General features: G+C 37.0%; 1 protein-coding gene across 1 annotated transcript; it reads left to right on the top strand.

The window, feature by feature from the left end:
- Positions 1-12,886: 12,886 nt before the first annotated feature.
- LOC103009665 (trace amine-associated receptor 1) lies at positions 12,887-13,906 on the top strand. Its single transcript, XM_007191107.2, has one exon. The coding sequence runs from the start codon at positions 12,887-12,889 to the stop codon at positions 13,904-13,906; it is 1,020 nt and encodes a 339-aa protein (XP_007191169.2).
- Positions 13,907-20,599: the final 6,693 nt, after the last annotated feature.

Consider the following 20,599-nt stretch of genomic DNA (forward strand, 5'->3'; position numbering starts at 1 on the left):
TGCTTCCTGGACTTGGGTGGCTATTTCCTTTCTGATGTTAGGGAAGTTTTTGACTATAATCTCTTCAAATATTTTCTCGGGTCCTTTCTCTCTCTCTTCTCCTTCTGGGACCCTTATAATGAGAATGTTGTTGTGTTTAATGTCGTCCCAGAGGTCTCTTAGGCTGTCTTCATTTCTTTTCATTCTTTTTTCTTTATTCTGTTCCACAGCAGTGAATTCCACCATTCTGTCTTCCAGGTCACTTATCCGTTCTTCTGCCTCAGTTGTTCTGCTATTGATTCCTTCTAGTGTAGTTTTCATTTCAGTTATTGTATTGTTCATCTCTGTTTGTTTGTTCTTTAATTCTTCTAGGTCTTTGTTAAACATTTCTTGCATCTTCTCGATCTTTGCCTCCATTCTTTTTCCTCGGTCCTGGATCATCTTCACTATCATTATTTTGAATTCTTTTTCTGGAAGATTGTCTATCTCCACTTCATTTAGTTGTTTTTCTGGGGTTTTATCTTGTTCCTTCATCTGGTGCATAGCCCTCTGCCTTTTCATCCTGTCTATCTTTCTGTGAATGTGGTTTTTGTTCCACAGGCTGCAGGATTGTAGTTTTTCTTGCTTCTGCTGTCTGCCCTCTGGTGGATGAGGATATCTAAGAGGCTTGTGCAAGCTTCCTGATGGGAGGGACTGGTGGTGGGTAGAGCTGGGTGTTGCTCTGGTGGGCAGAGCTCAGTAAAACTAGTCCACTTGTCTGCTGATGGGTGGGGCTGGGTTCCCTCCCTGTTGGTTGTTTGGCCTGAGGCGACCCAACACTGGAGCCTACCCAGGCTCTTTCTGGGGGCTAATGGTGGACTCTGGGAGGGCTCACGCCAAGGAATACTTCCCAGAACTTCTGTTGCCAGTGTCCTTGTCCTCACGGTGAGACACAGCCACCCCCTGCCTCTGCAGGAGACCTGCCAACACCAGCAGGTAGGTCTAGTTCAGTCTCCTATGGGGTCACTGCTCCTTCCCCTGGGTCCTGATGTGCACACTACTTTGTGTGTGCCCTCCAAGAGTGCAGTCTCTGTTTCCCCCTGTCTTGTCGAAGTCCTGCAATGAAATCCCGCTAGCCTTCAAAGTCTGATTCTCTAGGAATTCCTCCTTCCGTTGCCGGACCCCCAGGTTGGGAAACCTGATGTGGGACTCGAAACTTTCACTCCAGTGGGTGGACTTCTGTGGTATAAGTGTTCTCAGTTTGTGAGTCACCCACCCAGCAGTTATGGGATTTGATTTTATTGTGATTGCGCCCCTCCTACCATCTCACTGTGGCTTCTCCTTTGTCTTTGCATGTGGGGTATCTTTTACAGTGAGTTCCAGTGTCTTCCTGTCTATGATTGTTCAATAGTTAGTTGTGATTCCAGTACTCTCACCAGAGGGAGTGAGAGCACGTCCTACTCTGCCATCTTGAACCAATCTCAGGCCTTCTATTATCTTTTATTTCTAGTCCTATCCCATGCCCATAATTTCAGGCAGTCTCTCTTTTCCTTGAAGTATCGCTTTTGTTGGAAGAAGGCAATTTGAAGTTATTTTTTCCGCAAATATTAGTTAAGACAGTCTTAAAACTCATAAAGACTGTGTGTATCATTTTAACCCAGGATTTCTTAACCTTGGTACCATTGCCATTTTCGGTTAGATAACTGTTGTGGGGGCTGTCCTGTGTGCACAGTAGGATGTTTAGCAACATCCCTGGCCTCTACCCACAAGATGCTCATGGCACTCTTCCCGCCCTCCTCCCCCAGTTGTAATAAATAATAATGTCTCCAGATATTGCCTAATGTCCCCTGGGGACAGATCTTCCCCTCCACCATCATCAGGACCCACTGCTCAAGCTTATCTCAGTGGAGACACTCTCTTCTCTCTTAAAGATCTTTTTTTTCATATCTAAGAAAATGTGGATAGAGAGAAAGCAGTCATGTTACTGAGAATAATTCTCTACTTACTCCTTTTTCCCTTTACTCAGTTCATTTCATTACATTTTTCTTCTCTTCTTTAAGTGGTTATGTGAGATTGTGATATCTTCAGTAATGAACTGCTACTGATATCATAAAGCTTGTCTCTGGAGGCAGTGTAGAATCCTCTTTAAGAGCATGGCTTTGGTTTGATTTCTGGTTTTGCCATTCTTGGTAATATGATATTGGAAAAGCCACTTGATCTCTCTCAAATTCATCATAACCTGTAAAGTGGGACTAATGATACCTACTTCATTTGGTTATTGTGAGGATTAAGTAAAAATATTACTTAAGCATTTAGCATAACTGTATTCATAATAAGTGCTCAATTAGTACTATTCACATATAATATAAATAATTTTAAAGACATATTTTGAAAATCTCAACATACCCATATAAACATGCCAGTTATAAAAATGATATTAAGCTATTCCAAATACAAATTGAGATGCTCAGTTTTGTTCTTTGCAAAGGCAACAAAAGGGATAAAGGAAAAATTAGCTTTCTGTTTGGACTGTGGGAATTAAGACAATTATTGCTATAATGGCGATCATATCACAGTATATGAGTATCAAATCAACATGTTCTACACCTTAAATTTACACAATGTTATATATCAGATATATTTCAATAAAAAATTAAAAATAAATGCATTACAGAATGGCAAAAAAGTCATTTGCTAGCTTAAATATTTTTTAAGTGTGTGTGTGTTTGACAGAATGGAGAAACTTTGAATGCTTGAAGTACACGCTCAATACAATTCTGTTGATAAAAAAGATGCTGGAATAAGATAATAAAAACATAAAACAGGATCGTTACTGATTAAAGGACTTTAATTTTCCACTATGAAATTAGTTTATTAAGACTAAATAAAAAGATTTTGTGCATATTTGCCATTTTAAATTTAGTCTTTTTGCGAAATTTTCTGAGATCTTCTTTCTAGATTCAGCTTCTATGTGAAGCCTTTCCTGGGTACCACATGTGCTTTCAAGATCTCTCTTATGTGCTCCCATAACACGGCCTTTATATTTCCGTTTAGCATTCTCTCTATTGTAATGTGACCATCAGTTTGCATGTCTGTCTCACCATTAGCTATCTATTCCTGGCAGAAAAAATCATAATTATCTTTCATCTCACAAGCCTAGCACCCATTCATTGTTGGTTAAAGAAATTTTCAGGTGAAAACAATAACTAGACCTAAAATGAAAAGAAGATTGACTGGCGGTGAAGTTTAGTAATTAACACAAGTGGAGCTATGAGAGTTCCATATCAATGTAATACTTTGATTTTAAAAAATAATAAGTTTAATCAGTAAATCAATATCGTTCAGTGAGCAAATGTGTATTGGGTGTTTATGGTTTGCAGGCACTATTTTAGGTGATGGAGAGACAGTAGTGAACAAAGCAGATAAGATCTTTGATTTCCTGGAGCTTAATAAACTCCAATATGTGAGGCATTATGCTTTCTCGGTCATTCACAAAATGACAGGTATACACATGAGTCAGGCACACATTGAACTAATTTTTGGAAAGATGAATGATACTTTCTATGTACTGTTAATAAGAAGTGAACTTGGATGTTATTTCTGGAACTGACCTTTAATATTCAGGAATTTCTGAAGATGGAGTTACATTTACTTAGTAAAGGGTCAACTTCATCTAGTATGGGGTAATTTTTATTTTATGCTTTCTTTGTTTGTGCTGTTGCAGCTTTTGTCGATGGCTGTTTAGATCACAGGTGGCCCATCGTGTGGTGTCAGTACTTCTCTGGTGTCAGTATTTCTCCATGGCAAGAGAATGGGTAATAGATTTCAGTGGCTTCTTTCAGAAATACAATTAACTCAGTTAGTTATTCCCATGAAAATGCTGTGTAACAAACCAGCCCAAAACTCAGTAGCTTAAAATAATAGCCACTTAAGTTCATGAATCTGTAGGGTCAGCTAAGGTGGCTCTGCCATATTCTGCATATCTCCATGCCCTAGTCTGCTCTGCACGCCTCTCAGCCTCCCTGGACAAGTGGGCTTCTCCGGGGCGTGTCCGCCTCATGGGGATGGCACAGAGGACATTCACAAACACTTGAGCCCTCCTGACGACTAGGCTGGAACTGGCACACTTTTATTTCTGTCTACATTCTTTTGGCCCAAACAAGCCAAATGGCAAAGCTCGAGCTCAAAGGACAGGGGAGTACCTTCCACTCCCAGTGAAGCAAAGACAAAGGTGTAGATGCTAGGAGAGTAAGAATTGGAACCGATAATCAATCTGTCATAACGATCCTATGATTTCCTTTGGCAGAATAACAGAGAGATAGAAATAGATGAGAAACTACACTTGTTCAGCTATTTATTTTGCTATACTGAAGGCACTGGCTCCTTGTCTAAAAAGAGGGTCATTTTGGAAGTTTTATATATAGGAATTTTAAAATTGGTGGGCTAAATATGTATGATCATATAATCTCTAAAGTAATGTTTTTCTAATTGTGATTAGTAACATTATTGAGATGGGAACCCTACTCATTTGAAAACAATGAAATAGAATAAAATAGAGAGTATTAGAGTGAATTGAATGAGGTAAGGATATTTTTAATGAAAACATTTGCTTCTGTTACAAATGTGTACTTACAAGTGTATTGAGTCATCTAAAATGCATTTTTTTCCTATCGTGGTTAAAAAATTTTGAAAGCCACTGCCTTAAATTATTTTCTAACTATAAGATGTTAGTGGGTTTAAATATAGTCTGATTTTTAAAAATATTCCTTTGTCAGGTACAAGTCATCTATTTTGGAAGTGAGGTTTTTGTTTTTTTTTTTAGTGCTATTATCTGCATTGTACAGATGTCTAATACAGGAGTACTTTTTTTCAAATCAATCAACAATTAAGGCAGTTTTAATGGACATGCGGTTTCATTTATATGCTGTTAACACCCATGACTGTGGTTCCTGGAGGTTCACGCTTGAGACTATTTTTAAAGTAATGGTAATATTTACCTTCTCTAGTTTGCTCACTGCTAGCTTCCTGATGCTGGTTTAGAATATAAGCACCTTCCACTTATCTTTCTCAATAGTATACTGTTACCTTGTTTCAGAAAGATTTATTATCAGCTTATCTTTTTCAGATTTTAATTTCTGCGTCATTCTGTCTGCGTTAACTGCGGTCTATCATAGAGCCACAGTGGCTCGAGCTGCAGCAGGTGTACGGGAGACACGTGCAGACGGCTTCCTCCCAAAGGTTGTGTTTCTGCTCATCCACTCGCTCTGTAACCCTTTCCTGAAAAGGTAGGTCTGAAGGCGATGAACGGCCTCGCCAAATCACACAGACTAGCCTGGAGGCCCAGGTAATCTTTTACAGGGAGAGTGCTCGAGAGAATAAGACCTATCAATGGTTTCATAGTTATTCATACATTAAAATTTAGGATCATTTATTGGGAAGATTCACAAGGCTTCTGTCATATTAGTAGGAGAGGATAAAAATAGTTACATATTTTTAAATAGTTTGCTTTACATGTGCTTTTAAAAATATTTCACTTTTATTAAAAATTCACCTGTGTGAAGCTAGAAAGTTTGAAAAGTTGAAACATGATTTTTTAAAATCTCCTCTCCTTGTAAATGAAGAAGAAAATTCCATGTTGTGTTTGTTGGCTGGTTTTAATGTAATAAAGGAGTCTTCATGGAGATTTTTCAGGTTTTAAAATTAAACTGTATCTTATTGTTACTATATACTAAACTACAGAACTAAAATCTTATTTGCACAAATAGTATTTGGTGGGAAAAATCCTGGCACATTTCTGAATGACTTCCTGCTTTAATGTGTGTGCCTCTGTGTATGTGTAGGTGTGTGTGTGTGTGTGTGTGTCCCTGTATATGGTATTTTAAAACACTGCAATTTTTTTTCTTTACTTGACAGGATCTCATTGACATCTTTCTATGTCTTATTATAAAAAGAACCAACTCTTCCAATTTGACATCTTGTTGAACATATATCTACTGAGGTTTATGTGTCTGATATAAGTTCGGACAATTTTACTTTTTACTTTTGTTGCTGTCATGAAAATCATTGCACCAAACATTTGCTGGATCAAACAATTTGGCATTTTAAACTTCAAAAAATACAGCTGGAGAAATTTTCCAAAATTAAATGATTAGCTATGCATCTTACAATCCAGTCAAGAAGATTAACTTGCCAGCTAGTCACCAATGCTGTTAACAACTAGGGGTTATTGACATAGTTGAAAAAATTTTTTTTAATTTAATTTAATTTTTTTTATACAGCAGGTTCTTGCTAGTTATCTATTTTATACACAGTTGAAAATTTAAATTCCAGGTTAATATTATGTGTTTTCTTGAAATTTGTTTTTTCCATTTCAAAAATCCTTTTTTAACAGCATTGTATTGTGTCATATTATCATAATTCTTTTTGATATAAACTAAATCCCTATTTAGATAATATTACTCACTATTGTTGCTTTTACTCTTAATCTTTTGCTATTTAGAAATTTTTGTTTTGATTTAATTTTTATATTGTTAGAATATGTTCTAGAGACTTTCAGAAGGTGGTCATAGACATATATTTGCTGTCCTTTTTCTGCCTTCATATGATTACTATTTTGGCCGAATATAGGATTGTGGAGTTGCCATCCTATTTCCTTAATAGTTTCTAAGCTCATTCCACTGCCCTCTGGCTTCCAAAGTTACAGATGAGAATCCCTGTGTTAGGCTGATCTTCCTTTTTTTATTTTTTAAAAACAGCATTATTGAGTTATAATTGATATTCAAAGAACTGCACATAATTTATGTGTACAATTTGATGAGTTTGGACTTATCAAAACACCTGTGATACCATCACCGCAATCAAGGAATTTCTATCTGAATGCCTATAAGATTTTTCCTTTATCTTTGGAATCAGATCCATGCTATGCGTACGTGCCTTAAGTTTTATTGGCCCCAGGGAGCACAGAATTGAGCTAATGAACCCCTCAGTTTATTTGTTCATTCATTCAATCCTTTATTCATTTTGGTGCTCAGTACACATTTTCCAGGCCCTGGGGCCATAGCAGTGAATAAAGCCGTCTATTCCCTTATGACACACTATTTCTGTTTGTTCCATTTCATCTTATTTTTTGTTCACCCTTCACCCCCCTCCTCCCTCTGCCCATAGTGACAGTCTAGAGTATATCTTTTTTATATTGATTTAAATATACATGTAGTCTTCAAAAAGCCTCGTGATGGTTCTTATACCTTCCCTCAACACACCCTTAACCTTCCCCTTGGATGTTTATTTATTTGATAAACACTATGTACAAGATATTATTATAAGCACTTTACAAATATTAACTTATTTCAGCCTCATAAAAGCCCAGGAAATAGACTTTTTTTCCACATTATCAAACTGTGGCCCCAAGAGGTTGGGTAGAATGTCCAAGGCCACAAGACTAGTGAATGGCCCACCCCAGACTTAAACAAAGTCAGCTGGGTACTAAAGGCCATGCTATTCAGCACACAGCCCCAGCCTCCAAGTTCAAAACTGAACTCTTGACTTCCTCCTTCTTACCCTTCTCTAACCGCCATCTTCCCATCTCAGTAAGTGGGACCTCCACCCTTCAAGCTGCCCAGACCAGAAGCCTTGCTATTTCCCTTGATAACTTTCTCCCAACACATATTCAGTCTATCTGCAAATCCTGCCTGCTGTACCTTCAGAACATATCCAAACTTGACCACTGCCCTGGTCCAAACCACCATCTTCTTTCACCAGGTTATTTTAGCGGCTTCCTAATTATCTCACTTTGTCCTTGCCCTTTGCCCCTGTTCTCAACACAGCAGCCAGAGTGAATCTGTTAGAATCTGTCAGAGCATGTTGCTGGATTCAAAACCCTCCAATGTTTTCCTTTCTCACTCAAAGGCAAAGCTGAAATTCTTACTGTGGGCCCTATTCAGTGTAGCCCTGTGCAGCTTCTCTGGCCCCTCCATCGATTTTTCTCTGCTTTGCTTGCTCTGTTCCAACCACATTGACATCTGCTATTTTGCAAACATACTAGGCATGCTCCCACCTCAGGGCCTTTGCACTTGCTGACCCCTCTACCTGGATTGGTCTTCTCCCAGATAAACAGTGTTTATTCTTAGTTTCCTTTAAGGTATCAAGTGGCCTCTGCCTTGAACTCCCCAGGAAATTAACTGCTCCACATTATCTGCTTGGGGACTACTTTTATATGTCTGTTTAGCTTGTGCATTCGGGTAAGGACATACAAGTACCTATACCTGGTGGAAGGTTCTACACTATTGCAACTCCAGGCCATTCTGCTGTCATTTCCTTGAAGGGCTTCCCGTTTCCTCGTGGTAAGGGGCAGGAGATCTTGACCTCTCCCTAAAACCGCTTTGGAACTCAGGTGACATTCTCCTGTTAAGGGTTGGGCATGCTGCGGAATTCCTCATCTAAGCCTGTACAGCTTCTGCCTCTCCCAGGCTCTATTCCCCTGGACACCAGTGATTGCAGCTTGGTTTTTAAAAGGCTATGACTTTCCTCTCCCGACTCCATGATTGTCTTTTTCAAAGGATACTGTGGACCTCCTTTCCTTTTGCTTTATAATGAATTCTCACACCTGGTTGTAAACAGAACAATCTTCTCCTCTGTCAACATCTTCTATTGAACATACTCTCCACACCTTCCACAGAATTCATTCACGTTCTTTACGTTTTATGAAAGAGTAGTGAGGAGGGAAACAATTCACCCCTTCTTGGCTTAGAAGCTATATGTTAAGTCAAGACACTAAAAGTAAATCAAAAAGGAAGGGGAAAAAAGGAGGAGAAGCCAGGAAACCTGTTGGGAGGCTACTAATTTGACAGTGGTTAGTGATAAGTTTATGGCTATGGTACAAGTGACGAGAAATGGTCTGATTCTGGACATACTTTCAATGAAGAGTCAAGGTATTTATTGATGGATTGGCTACATTGTTGAGTGTGAGAGAGAGAAGTAAAGAATTACTTCAGTGTTTGGGACTGAAGATTTTCAAGAATGGAGTTGCCATTTCTAGATGTTAGGGAGGAAGAGGAGTTGAATACATATAATGGGGGAGATTAGAGACTTGGCTTTAGACATGATAAGTGGTGATATTCTCCAGGCAGCAGGAAATTTTAGTTCAGAGTTCAAGGGGGGAAGTCAAGGCTGGAGGTATTCATTTGAGACTTTTTTTTAAAGTCATGAGACTATAGGAAATAACCTAGGGAGAAGCTGTAAATAGAGAAGAGAACCAAGGACTAGCCTTAGGGCCGGTGAGTTGAGGAAGAACCAGTAATGAGACTATAAAGAGGAGCTAGTAAGTTAACAGAGCTCCAAGAGGGAGGTGAGTTGGAGCCAAGGAAGAAATTGTTTCAAGAAGTAACTGAGGGGTCATCAAGATGAAGACTGAGAGTTTACCAGTGAGTTTAGTAATATAGAACAATATGGTTAAGATTGTTTTGGTGAAGTGTTAATGACAAAAGTCTCATTGGAGTGGATTCAAAAGGTTAGGAAGAGAATAACTGAAGACAAGGAGTCGACATGACTCTTTCAAAGAGGTTTTCTTTTTTCATAAAGGGGATAAATAAGGTGATAACTGAAAGATGTGGGTTTAAAATAATTCTTTTTAAGATGGACTATTACTACATTTTTTGAATACTAGAGGTAATTATTTAGAAGAGAACTCCTGAAGATTCAGGGGATAGAGGAGAATTGGAGGGTATATTCTTGAACAGGCATGAAAGGGTGCCTATAGGACACATATGAAGGGGCGGCTCTAATGGGAGATGGTCAGTTCATTTGTAGTAATAAGACGGAAGGCTGAGTATATGAACAGATGTAAGCTGGTGTAGGGGTAGAGGTGGGAATATGGACACTCTCTTCTGATTGCATCTATTTTCTCAGTGAAACAAGATACAAGGTCATTAACTGAGAATGAGGATGAGGAAAGTATTTGAGATTGAAGGAAGGAGGTGGTATGAAATAGTCATCTCAAAGAGTGGGAGAATGAAAGTAATAGGGAACTGAGTAGGATTCTTGAGCAGTTCAAATGGTTCATACCTGTCATGAATTTAATCTGAGGCCGATTGTGTGTTTTTCTCCATCATATTCAGTTGCACGTGTGTAGGAGTACAGTAAGAGGCAAACTCCATTTAACAAGGGGTCAAGTTTAGCCAGAAAAGTGTATTAATGGGAGAGAGTTTAAAATAATGCTAAAAAATTTTGGAATCTACGCTAGGTAAAGAGGTGAGTGTAGGTAAATGAGGAACAGTGAAAAGGTGATAAAATAAATGAATTATGGGCTTCAAGCAGGTTGAACAAGTGTTGGAAGTAGAGCACTAGTGGCATGGGCTGGGAAGACAGAGGGTGGAACTTGAAATTAATCATTTGGAATGGCTTCATTATCGATAATGGCAGATTCTGGGGATGGCTATGAAAGTGTGAGATGAAATGGAGTGGAGGACATGCTTGTTGGAAGACAGAGGGTTAAACACTTGAAAGTCCATTATTGGATCATTTATGTGGACAAGAAAATTATCAAGAACTTTGGCAGGAGTAGCCTTGGAGAAAGTGACGGTAGACTAGGAGTTAACATCTTCAAGACAGAGAGAAATGACTTGGAAGTCTGAGGTCTGCAGCAAGAAGAGGTATAGTTTGAACACAGAGCTTCAGAGTTTGCAAGGGGTGGAGGTTAGGAAGGAAAGAGGGAAAATTATCCTCAATGTCAATGAGTACAAGAGGATGCTTAGTTTCCCTCAAAGTCCTGTAATATAAAGGGTAGCTAGGGATACAGGTGAGAAAACAGCTGCCTTTGACAAGTCTGTGGGGGATGAGATATCCTCAGGGGAAAGACACTTTTAGTTAGAACAAAGAGAGGGAAGCATTTAGTAAAGAGCTTGAGGAAGTAGGGTGATGACCATGAGTTCTGGAAGGCACACTTTGAAGGGTTTTGGGGAGGGGCGGGTAATGGGTAGGTAGATTGGGAGATGGGTTCACATTAGGAGTTGTATAGAAAAGTTTGGGATTGAGAGTCTGAACCATTAGAGATGGGTGGTTGAAGGAGCCAGAGACAAAGGGCATGGTGAAATTAGCGCTGATGGCCCATTATTGGGAAGTTGGGGCCGCTCAACCAGTGAGTTCCTGTCGTGTTAGACAGATCTACTTTAAACTATAACACTTACCAATATATTTTTAAATCATATGTCATTTTCAAACATTAGGTGATTAGATCATTTGCACAGAACTGTTTGCTTAGCTAGGTAATTAAAGAGAGATTTATTAACTTTCCTTATTACTATTGTATGTTCAACTTGGTAATTTTTATATACAGAGAGTAATCATTTCTAGCTAGCTAAATTTTTAGAGCTGGAAGAAAAGAAGCAAAAACACTATTATGTCATGTTTTTAGATAAGCACTCAACTCAATATCATCATAGGGCATTTATTTAAACAAGTCAATCTATTTAAAAATAAATTATAACAAAAAATACTTGCACAAAACTGATGTGTAATGTTCTTGAAGTTGGTCAGACAACTTACTCTTCTGAAATGTCATTGGTATTATCAATAATTTCCCAGATACCATGCTTCAGGCTCTATTTCTCTAAAACCAGGATGTACCATTATGAGAAGGAAGCCATTTGGTTTTTATCTGGGAATGAAGAACACGGCATACAAAGTTGTCAGATGACTTTTTCATCATCTATGAAGGTAGTCTTCTAAAACTAAACAACCAGTTTTTTCCCCCCCATCTTCCCTTACTTATTTTTGGACCCTAGTTCCCGCTGAGTAAAGCTACTCAATGTGATATCAGGTAGGAATGTTTTCTTGACTGGTAGTAATTATGAGCAAACACTGCTAAACACTGACTACAGGTGTGTTGTTTGGTTCCTTTAATGTCAACAGCAAAAGTAAGAGAAAGAAGAAAAGGGGGGAAATAGTGAGGAAAAAAAGTCCAAGTAAAAGATTTATAACTCTAAATGATAGTTTAGTTGAGTGAACACAAATTTCATAGTAAAAACTCCATCATTCTTTTAGCAAAATTTTAATTATAATTCAAATATTACAGAGTTCAGATAATATAAATAGATTTAGTCTGCAATTTGTTCCGTCATAAAGTGAGCCTGGGTGTTTATTGAAATAAATCTTACAGATGTACTTGATATGAATATGTTTCCTCCTGAGAAGAGAAGGCAGAAAGGGATTAGGGGGAGAGATATTTCAAATTTACTAAAATATGCATTTTAGTTCCTAAATATCTTATTCCTCCAATTCTAGTTTTGGATAAGTTTCGATTTCTATGCGGTCTTGATCTAAACTGTCAGCCCAGAGGGAATAAGAGCCAAAGAGGAGGAGAGACTCCTGGAATTCTAAGACTTGTTGTTATTTTCCAGCATTTTCACAATATAGTGACAGGTTGTTCATTGATAGCCAGAATTTACATTCTTCTTCCAAACTCTCTCTCTCCCCCTCTTCTTATATTTATAATACATAATTATATAACATATTATATATTACACATAATATGTATTATACGTGTATTGAAAAATGTATTGCAAATTCGAGAATTTAGCTGAGTGTTACAGAATTACAGAATCATATATTTCAAACGAATAATTCAGCTTTGCATTTCCAGCACAGTGACCAGCATCAAGTAGATGTTAAAAATAATTGTAGAACTGAACTACTGAACTAAACTTGGAAATAAAAGCTCTTTCCAAAATAATCATTTTTCAGCAGGAAGTAATAGGTAAATGTGTTAAAAGTGAGAAGAATCAAATTGCTGATGATTTCCTTTCTTTTTTCCTCCCAGGTTTCTGGGATACATATATGGAAATAAAAGAAGGAACTCTAGCCTGATCATGGATTTCGAAGAAAGACTCCTCAACACACAAAGGAAAAGATAATAACTAGTGCATAGCCCTCAGGAATGATGTCCTTTTGCCACAATATAATTAATATCTCCTGTGTGAAAACCAGCTGGTCGAATGACGTCCGTGCTTCCCTGTACAGTTTAATGGTGCTCATAATTCTGACCACAGTGGTTGGCAATCTAATAGTTATTATTTCTATATCACACTTCAAGCAACTTCATACCCCAACTAATTGGCTCATTCATTCCATGGCCACTGTGGACTTTCTGCTGGGGTGCCTGGTCATGCCTTATAGTATGGTGAGATCCGTTGAGCACTGCTGGTATTTTGGAGAAGTCTTCTGTAAAATTCACACCAGCACTGATATTATGCTGAGCTCAGCATCAATTTTTCATTTGTCCTTCATTTCCATTGACCGCTACTATGCTGTGTGTGACCCATTGAGATACAAAACTAAGATCAACATCTTGGTTATTTTTGTGATGATCTTCATTAGTTGGAGTATTCCTGCTCTTTTTGCATTTGGAATGATCTTTCTGGAGCTAAACTTCAAAGGAGCTGAGGAGATGTATTACAAACACATTCACTGCATAGGGAGTTGCTCTGTCTTCTTCAGCAAAACATCTGGGGTTCTGGCCTTTATGACTTCTTTCTATATACCTGGCTCTATTATGATATGCATCTATTGTAGAATATATTTCATAGCGAAAGGGCAGGCAAGATCAATTAATGATGCAAATCAGAAGTTTCGAATTGGGTTGGAAGAGAAAAATGGAATTTCACGAAGCAAAGAAAGGAAAGCTACGAAGACTTTAGGGATTGTGATGGGAGTTTTCTTAACATGCTGGTGTCCTTTCTTTGTCTGCACAGTCATGGATCCTTTCCTGGACTATACTATTCCACCCATCCTGAATGATGCATTGATTTGGTTTGGCTACTTGAATTCCACTTTAAATCCAATGGTTTATGCATTTTTCTATCCCTGGTTCAGAAGAGCACTGAAGATGATTCTGTTTGGTAAAATTTTCCAAAAAGATTCATCTAGATGTAAATTATTTTTAGAATTAAATCCATAGAATTATTAGACTTTACTGTTTTGCCAAACAGTTGGTGATCATATTTATGAACACAACATAATATCAACCACATGCACCAGCTACAAGGGTTTTTATCAAGTATTAGGGTCAAAGACTGTGTAGTTAGATATGATGCTTATATCTTGCTTCCTATTTGCCATTCTTATTATACATATTGAAGCTTTACAAGCCCAGAATTTAGGGACTTATATTTTAAAGAACTTCTCCTGCCCCTACATGAACTGCCATGAACTTGACAGTGGTACCTTACTCAGCTGTTCAGTGGTGGAAACTAAGAGGCTACATTTGGGGCTGCAAATTAGAAGAGATTTGTCATTCATTTGCTTGAATATATATGCTTTTTTGTAAAATCAACTAAAAGTATACATTAAATGTTACTATTAAGTAATTGTTTACACATAATTTGCTATTTATCACTAATTCTTATTTATATATTCTAATTCTTAAATCTCTTGATTTTTATATTTTTAAAATATGTTTTTTCTGATTTTCATACTTGTAGGAAATTTAGAAAATAAAGTTAAAAATAAAAATAATATATCACATAGAAACAAAATGAAATTAAAATATCACTCAGAGCTCACTTCCTGAAAGAACCATATCATTCAAAATTCTTAAAAACTTCATTTTTTGGTGACTGTATAATGTTACATTGTATGGATGCATAAATTTTTTTTTTAACCATTTTCCCATCGTTGACCACTCAGTTCATTTTGATTCTTTTTTTTTCAAACAATAGAAATTAATTCCTGTTACCTGTTACTGAAGCTCATGAAAATGTCTGGAAGGATTTCACCATATTTCAAGGTCGTGGCTGGTGTGGTAGAACTCAAAACACAAGCCTTATGAAGTAAAACAAATTCACTTGTTGGGCTCCAGGCTACACTGAAAGAGAAGCAGCTATCCATCAAAGCAGCTAAACATGAGGGATAAGAAGAGGTATAATCGGACACAGTATATGCCATATCTATTAAGGTGTCATATACAAAAGAAAAAAAAAGGAAAAATAGTGGTTTCAAGTAAGATCCCCTTATAGAAGTGGGCCAACATTCTTAATCATAAGTATCCATATGCAGTTGAGCTGTTTCTCATCCAGACTTCATGTCATTTTTATTACATTGAGTAACACCAGGGATTTGAATTTATCTATTTAATAACTGTGACTTATGCTCATGGGTAAGTTAGGGTAAGGCAGCTAATTTTAAATGAAACTAAAATGCATGTTCCTGTACATACATTTCTGTTCACAAACCCTTCCACCTTTTATAGTCTATTTCAGGACTGTATATTTAGTTCCATTGATCTGACTAGATTTTTGTTCTAGTAGATTTTTAAAACATTTTTAAAACCTTTTCATTTAGTAGATGGTAAGACAAGTTGCCCCTAATCACTCCTAGTTTCAAAAACTACCTTGGCTTTTTCTACTTGTGAAACCATTTTGTTAAATTTTTAAAAAGAACAAAAGCATTCAGACAGTTTTCTGTACCTTAGAGCAAGTTTCTGTGGTTTTCTTCATTTGCTCCCACACATTCTTAGATGTTTTGTACTTTTGTGTGTGTGTATGTGTGTGTGTGTGTGTGTGTGTGTGTGCGTGTGCTTTGCCTATTATGAATATATCTTTTTTAGGTCATTATATTTTCTATGTAATTATTATTGCTGGTGTACAGTAAAATTTATTTTAGTTTTTCAGTTGCCCTGTTTGGGTTTTCATTATATAGTCATATTATCCTCAAATAATGCTAAATTTTATCTCCTTTCCAATAGTTATTCTTATTTACATTCTTTGCATACTTCATTAGTCAGAATATCTAGAGCAATATTGATATTGATAGTGTTGATAAGAGTCATCCTTGTCATATCTATTTTAAATTGCTCTTCAGGTTTTAATACTGAGCCCACATTTTTCTCGGGACAAGTTCATGACTCAGATAATTCTACCTTTTTTACTTAGTACTAAATCCCCTATAGCCTATTTCTCTTTGTAACCTCTGTTTTTAATACTCATAATAAAAAACAACCCATAACCCATCCTCTCAGCAAAACAAGAAGAAACAACTTTGTCTTTCCCTATTCCCAGCTTTATTCTAGCTACCATTCCCTCATGCAGAAGGAATTTTGGTCTTTTGGTTGCCCAGAATCCATTTCCCAACTGGAATCCAATTAGCTTTTGAGAACTTTCCCATCCCAACTAGGGATAAACTGTTGGAACTGTAATGAAGAAACTGGCTCTGCCTTTCCCCTTAACTAAACAGATGGGTGGATAACCTACACTAAAACTTTCAGAAGGTCTTTCTTTGGAAATTGAATCTTAAGTGAAGGGAAAAAGACAGTGATTTTTAGCAGAAAACAAACAAATGAAAACTGTGAGTTTTCATCTTATCCATGTGGTAAGACTGTGACCTGACTGCTCTTGGTGTTGTTGGAATTCTTGCTTCCCAGACTCCAGAGATACCCAAGTATTCGTTTCCAAACTGACTTATCCATTCTCTTATGGATTCCATGAGTCCCAGATAGTCTTCTAATGAATTCTCTGTAGGAGTAGTTTTTGGTTGCATACACGAAAAGAACTTTAACTTGACATACAATATTACGGTAAACACCAAGAAAGCAATTGCAACAACACGACATGACTCTCCTTTCCTAGTCCAGACAACGTTCATTCGAAACAGTCTCATATTGCACTGTCCTCTCAAAGAGACGTATTCATATGTTTCCACTCAAGAAGAGATTAAAATAAATGTATTAACAAGGAGTTTGTTGGAACTTATTTTTTTATAATAATAATATTGCCATCTTAAGAGATCAGTAAAATGGAAGTTCCATCCTGATTTTCAGCTTGGTTATTGAAGTCAATAATCCAATCTTTGGAGAGTCGTAAATAATTTTGGCCAAAAAAGTAAAGCAAACCATATAAACTCCTGTAAATTGGTGGATTCTGGTGAATCAATTTGGTTAATTGTACATTGTCAACCAGAGTGTGAACATTAACTTAAGTGTTTAAAGAATGATTTATATTTTTAAATTTAGCAGACTATAAAGTGTACCAAAGAAAGCATTATTCAGAGAGATACTTTGAATGTTGCACTCAAATAAGCTAGGTGATGTAAGAATCAGACTGAAGATTTTTCTTAAAGATAAATTATATATGCATTTCCCAAAGTGTTTCAACACAGGTCATTGAGTACATGGTCAACTGTAAACAGGTATTAAGAGAAAGTAAATTTGTCTTTGCCAGGTCCTGACCTTCTGTCCCACATTCCTCCTCCTCCTAAAACCTCTTTCCCAAGTCTCTAAGCTCCCAGTCAATTTATGTTGCTCTAACATTCTAATTTGGTTAGAGTGTTCCATTGAGGCTAGTTCTACTGTAAAGTCATATCAACCTCAGCATCTAATTTGTTTTTGCCTTTGATTTTTTTCAGGAGGAAGAAATCACACAAATTAAAAGTTCTCAGCATATTTATCAATTAAAGTGATTTAGAAGCTTAAATTCAGCCACTCACAATGGCTTATCAATGGCAAACTTTCCTCTTCATAAATATACCAGTCAGATAAGCATTAACTGTGACGATAAGCTCTAAAATTTGTTTATTGGTCAATATTTTCACAATGCAGTGTGTTAAAGTAGTGTTTCTCAACCTTGACTGCTGAGGGGGAGCTGTAATAGAAATAGAAATAACATGGACACGAAGCCCCTATGTCAAGAAAATAAATTCTAATAAATTCTACAATTAAAATTATACAAAAGAATAGTAGAAGATTTATTCCAAGGTCTATGCAGAAAGAAGTTAACCTGGTGATACATTTCTGCATTAGTCTGTGATGTGCAATGTTTGGCATTTAGTATATTTGAAAGAGTGTGGGAATTTTTATTTCTTTAGAAATAATTTCTATAAAAAATACATATACATAAAGTAACTACATATTCTATTCTACAGTTCTGCATATATACTATTGATATCTAGCTGCACAGTAACTATTTATTGTCTACCTAGCTAATGAACTTGGACGAGCACCTTGTGTAAGCCCTGAGGCATGCTGGTGTAGAGCCAAAGTTCTGAAGCTCCCTGCACAGAGGGACGTCCACAGGCTTTGAAACCAGACAAGCCTGTGTTCAAGTCCCAGCTTTCCTCGTGGTTCCTGTGCTTTCCCTCCTTGTGTCTTTGCTCCTGCAGCCGCCATGCCTGAAAAGCCCCCTTCCCCGCAACCCCACCTCCCTTAACTGGCTGACATTTACTCATTTTAAAAGACTTATCTTGAGGGTTACCTCTCCAGGAAGCTATCTAAATCCTCTAAGACCAGATAGAGGTCTTCTCTGAACTCTCCAAATATGTCTTGCCTTTCCCATCAGTACACTCCCTGGCTGTGTTCACACTGGAGTGTAGATTGCGGAAGTTAAGAGACTGTGTCTTATTCATCATTGTACCCTGTACTCAGGGTACACCTGGCACAGAGAAGTCATTCAATGCACGTTTTTTTAGGGGAATAGATGAATCAGGGATAATAAGGTACCCAAGGGGATAGAGCTAATGACAGTTAGAGACAGATTTTAGTCCAAGTCTGTTCTGGCTACAAACTCCACTCTCTTTCTTATTTCAGGAAGTGGGAGGGGGGAATATGGAGCAACTATGGGGACTCATAATTTTATCCCCAGCCAAGTTGAAGCAGATGTGCCTGTACAGGTTTAATTCTGACAATAAATATGTATTCTTTATGAACAGAAAAATATTTTAGCAGTTAAGTTATTTAAAAATTTGTTCTGAAACTGCTATCTAGACTTAGCTTATGGGCTACTACCCAGGCTGATGTAACTGCCTTCGAATTATTTGGGATTGATTGGACTGAGACTCAGAAATCTGCAATTTCAAACCGCAACCCAGGTTCTTTGGATTACGTTTCTTCTAAGAACCATTGCCTTAGATCTTTAAGAAAAAGGAATTAAAAATTTTAAAGTTCATATAGTACAGTGAAAATTTAGGAGAATAATGTATTTGAAACTGAGAAATGAGCTCAGAAGCCCTGGCTGTGAGCTTCTATGGGCAGGGGCTCACTTATCTCCAGCACCTGCCATAGGACCTGGGCCAGAATAGTTGCTCTAGGAACATTTGTTCAAGGAAGGGAGAGAGGAAAGATAACTAACTGATTTGAATGCAACATTTTTAAACCAGCAAGGGAAAAACTATTTCTAAAATTGTATCTTAAAATTTAAGCATTTTAATGTTATTTTCTCAAACTAATGGTGCCTTGACCATCTAACTCAGGGATTCCCAAATCCTCCCAGTCTGAGGATTAGTGTTGGCTGTGACAAACTTTTTACAGATCATTATAAAGTGAGAAAATAAACACAATGTAGTGAGTTTTTCATTATGGAATACTTATTCAATTTAATAGACTGTCTTTTGTCTAAGATCATGTCCTTACTAAATTTCCAGAATTAAGATGTTCTTTTCTTTTATGAAAATATGGTAATAATAGACAGAAGATTTTAACAAGGATCTCATTTGACAAACCTATGTTTGCCCCCATGGTTAAAAAATTTTCTTTTTATGAAATCCCCAAATCCACTATTGTACGCTGTTAGTAACACCTATAGCAAGAAAGGCGTTTTTGGCAGTAAGGTTTTATGGTGAGCCTGCAACATACCAGGGAAGCATCAGGTCAGCTCCAATCATTGAAGAAATTAAAGTCATAAGGACTGTTTATAACGTATGCTCACAATTCAGTGAAAATAGATGACAAAGGCCACAAACAAACACAAGCAAAAGAATTCTTATTGCTAAGAAAAAAGTTGGCTTCATCCAGTATTATACCCTCTGTTGACACAGAATCTTAATTTATTCTATGTATGTAATTTACTCATAACTCTAAAATTTGAAATTAATCATTAAGGGACAAACAAAATGAGTATTTAATTAAGAGTTTTCTTGTATCAGCCAACCAGAGTTGAGGTGTGATGTTTGTTAGTTGAATGGTTTTTCTGAGATTTCTGAAACCTTCCAGATAAATGATTGTTTGGTTTTTACTCATGATGCCAGCTCTGCAAACATATTTACATCAAATAAGAAGATAGACTAAGAGGTCACTCTTTTGCCTCTCTTGCATCAGCTAAAGTTTTCTTTCTCAGATTTACACTTTGCTTAATAGTCTGAGAATTCCCCAAACATTTGGTTCCTCAAATAAAGTTCTGTGATAAATGTTTTCCTATCTCCACTAAGTACAACTACTTCCCCAATGACTTATAGTGTGATATTATTTCCCGTCACAATCAAGGCAGAACAACCGATGTGTTAATGATGCCCTCTGGTCTCTATTTACTCAAAAGTTTAGCAAATGAGAGCAAAGAGAGAAATGCTGCTTATACTGGTCTCTTTGGACTATGGGCTCGAATTGCAGCTTCAAAGTGTCAAACTGTAAATGAAGTGCCAGGGACATTGGTAAATATCCAATCAACACATTTAATTACTGTTATTTGCAATTCTCACAAGACTTTACTTTTGACAAACAGAAGAGTTTGTGAACAGTGATATCATAGGCTTGAAATGTGTTGATATCTTTATTTTTAAATGGTCTAACGTTTTCATTTTGTCTGTATATTCTCCCAAGCACAGAAAATTATTAAAAGTTGGGAGAATAAGCAGAAACACACAGGTAATCCATTGATTTTTCTTCCATGGT

Source organism: Balaenoptera acutorostrata, chromosome 14, assembly GCF_949987535.1.
Source record: "Balaenoptera acutorostrata chromosome 14, mBalAcu1.1, whole genome shotgun sequence".
Lineage (NCBI taxonomy): Eukaryota > Metazoa > Chordata > Mammalia > Artiodactyla > Balaenopteridae > Balaenoptera > Balaenoptera acutorostrata.

Bases quoted from the DNA above. Each gene is read 5' to 3' on its own strand.
- LOC103009665 (XM_007191107.2), top strand. From the start codon at position 12,887: ATGATGTCCTTTTGCCACAATATAATTAATATCTCCTGTGTGAAAACC.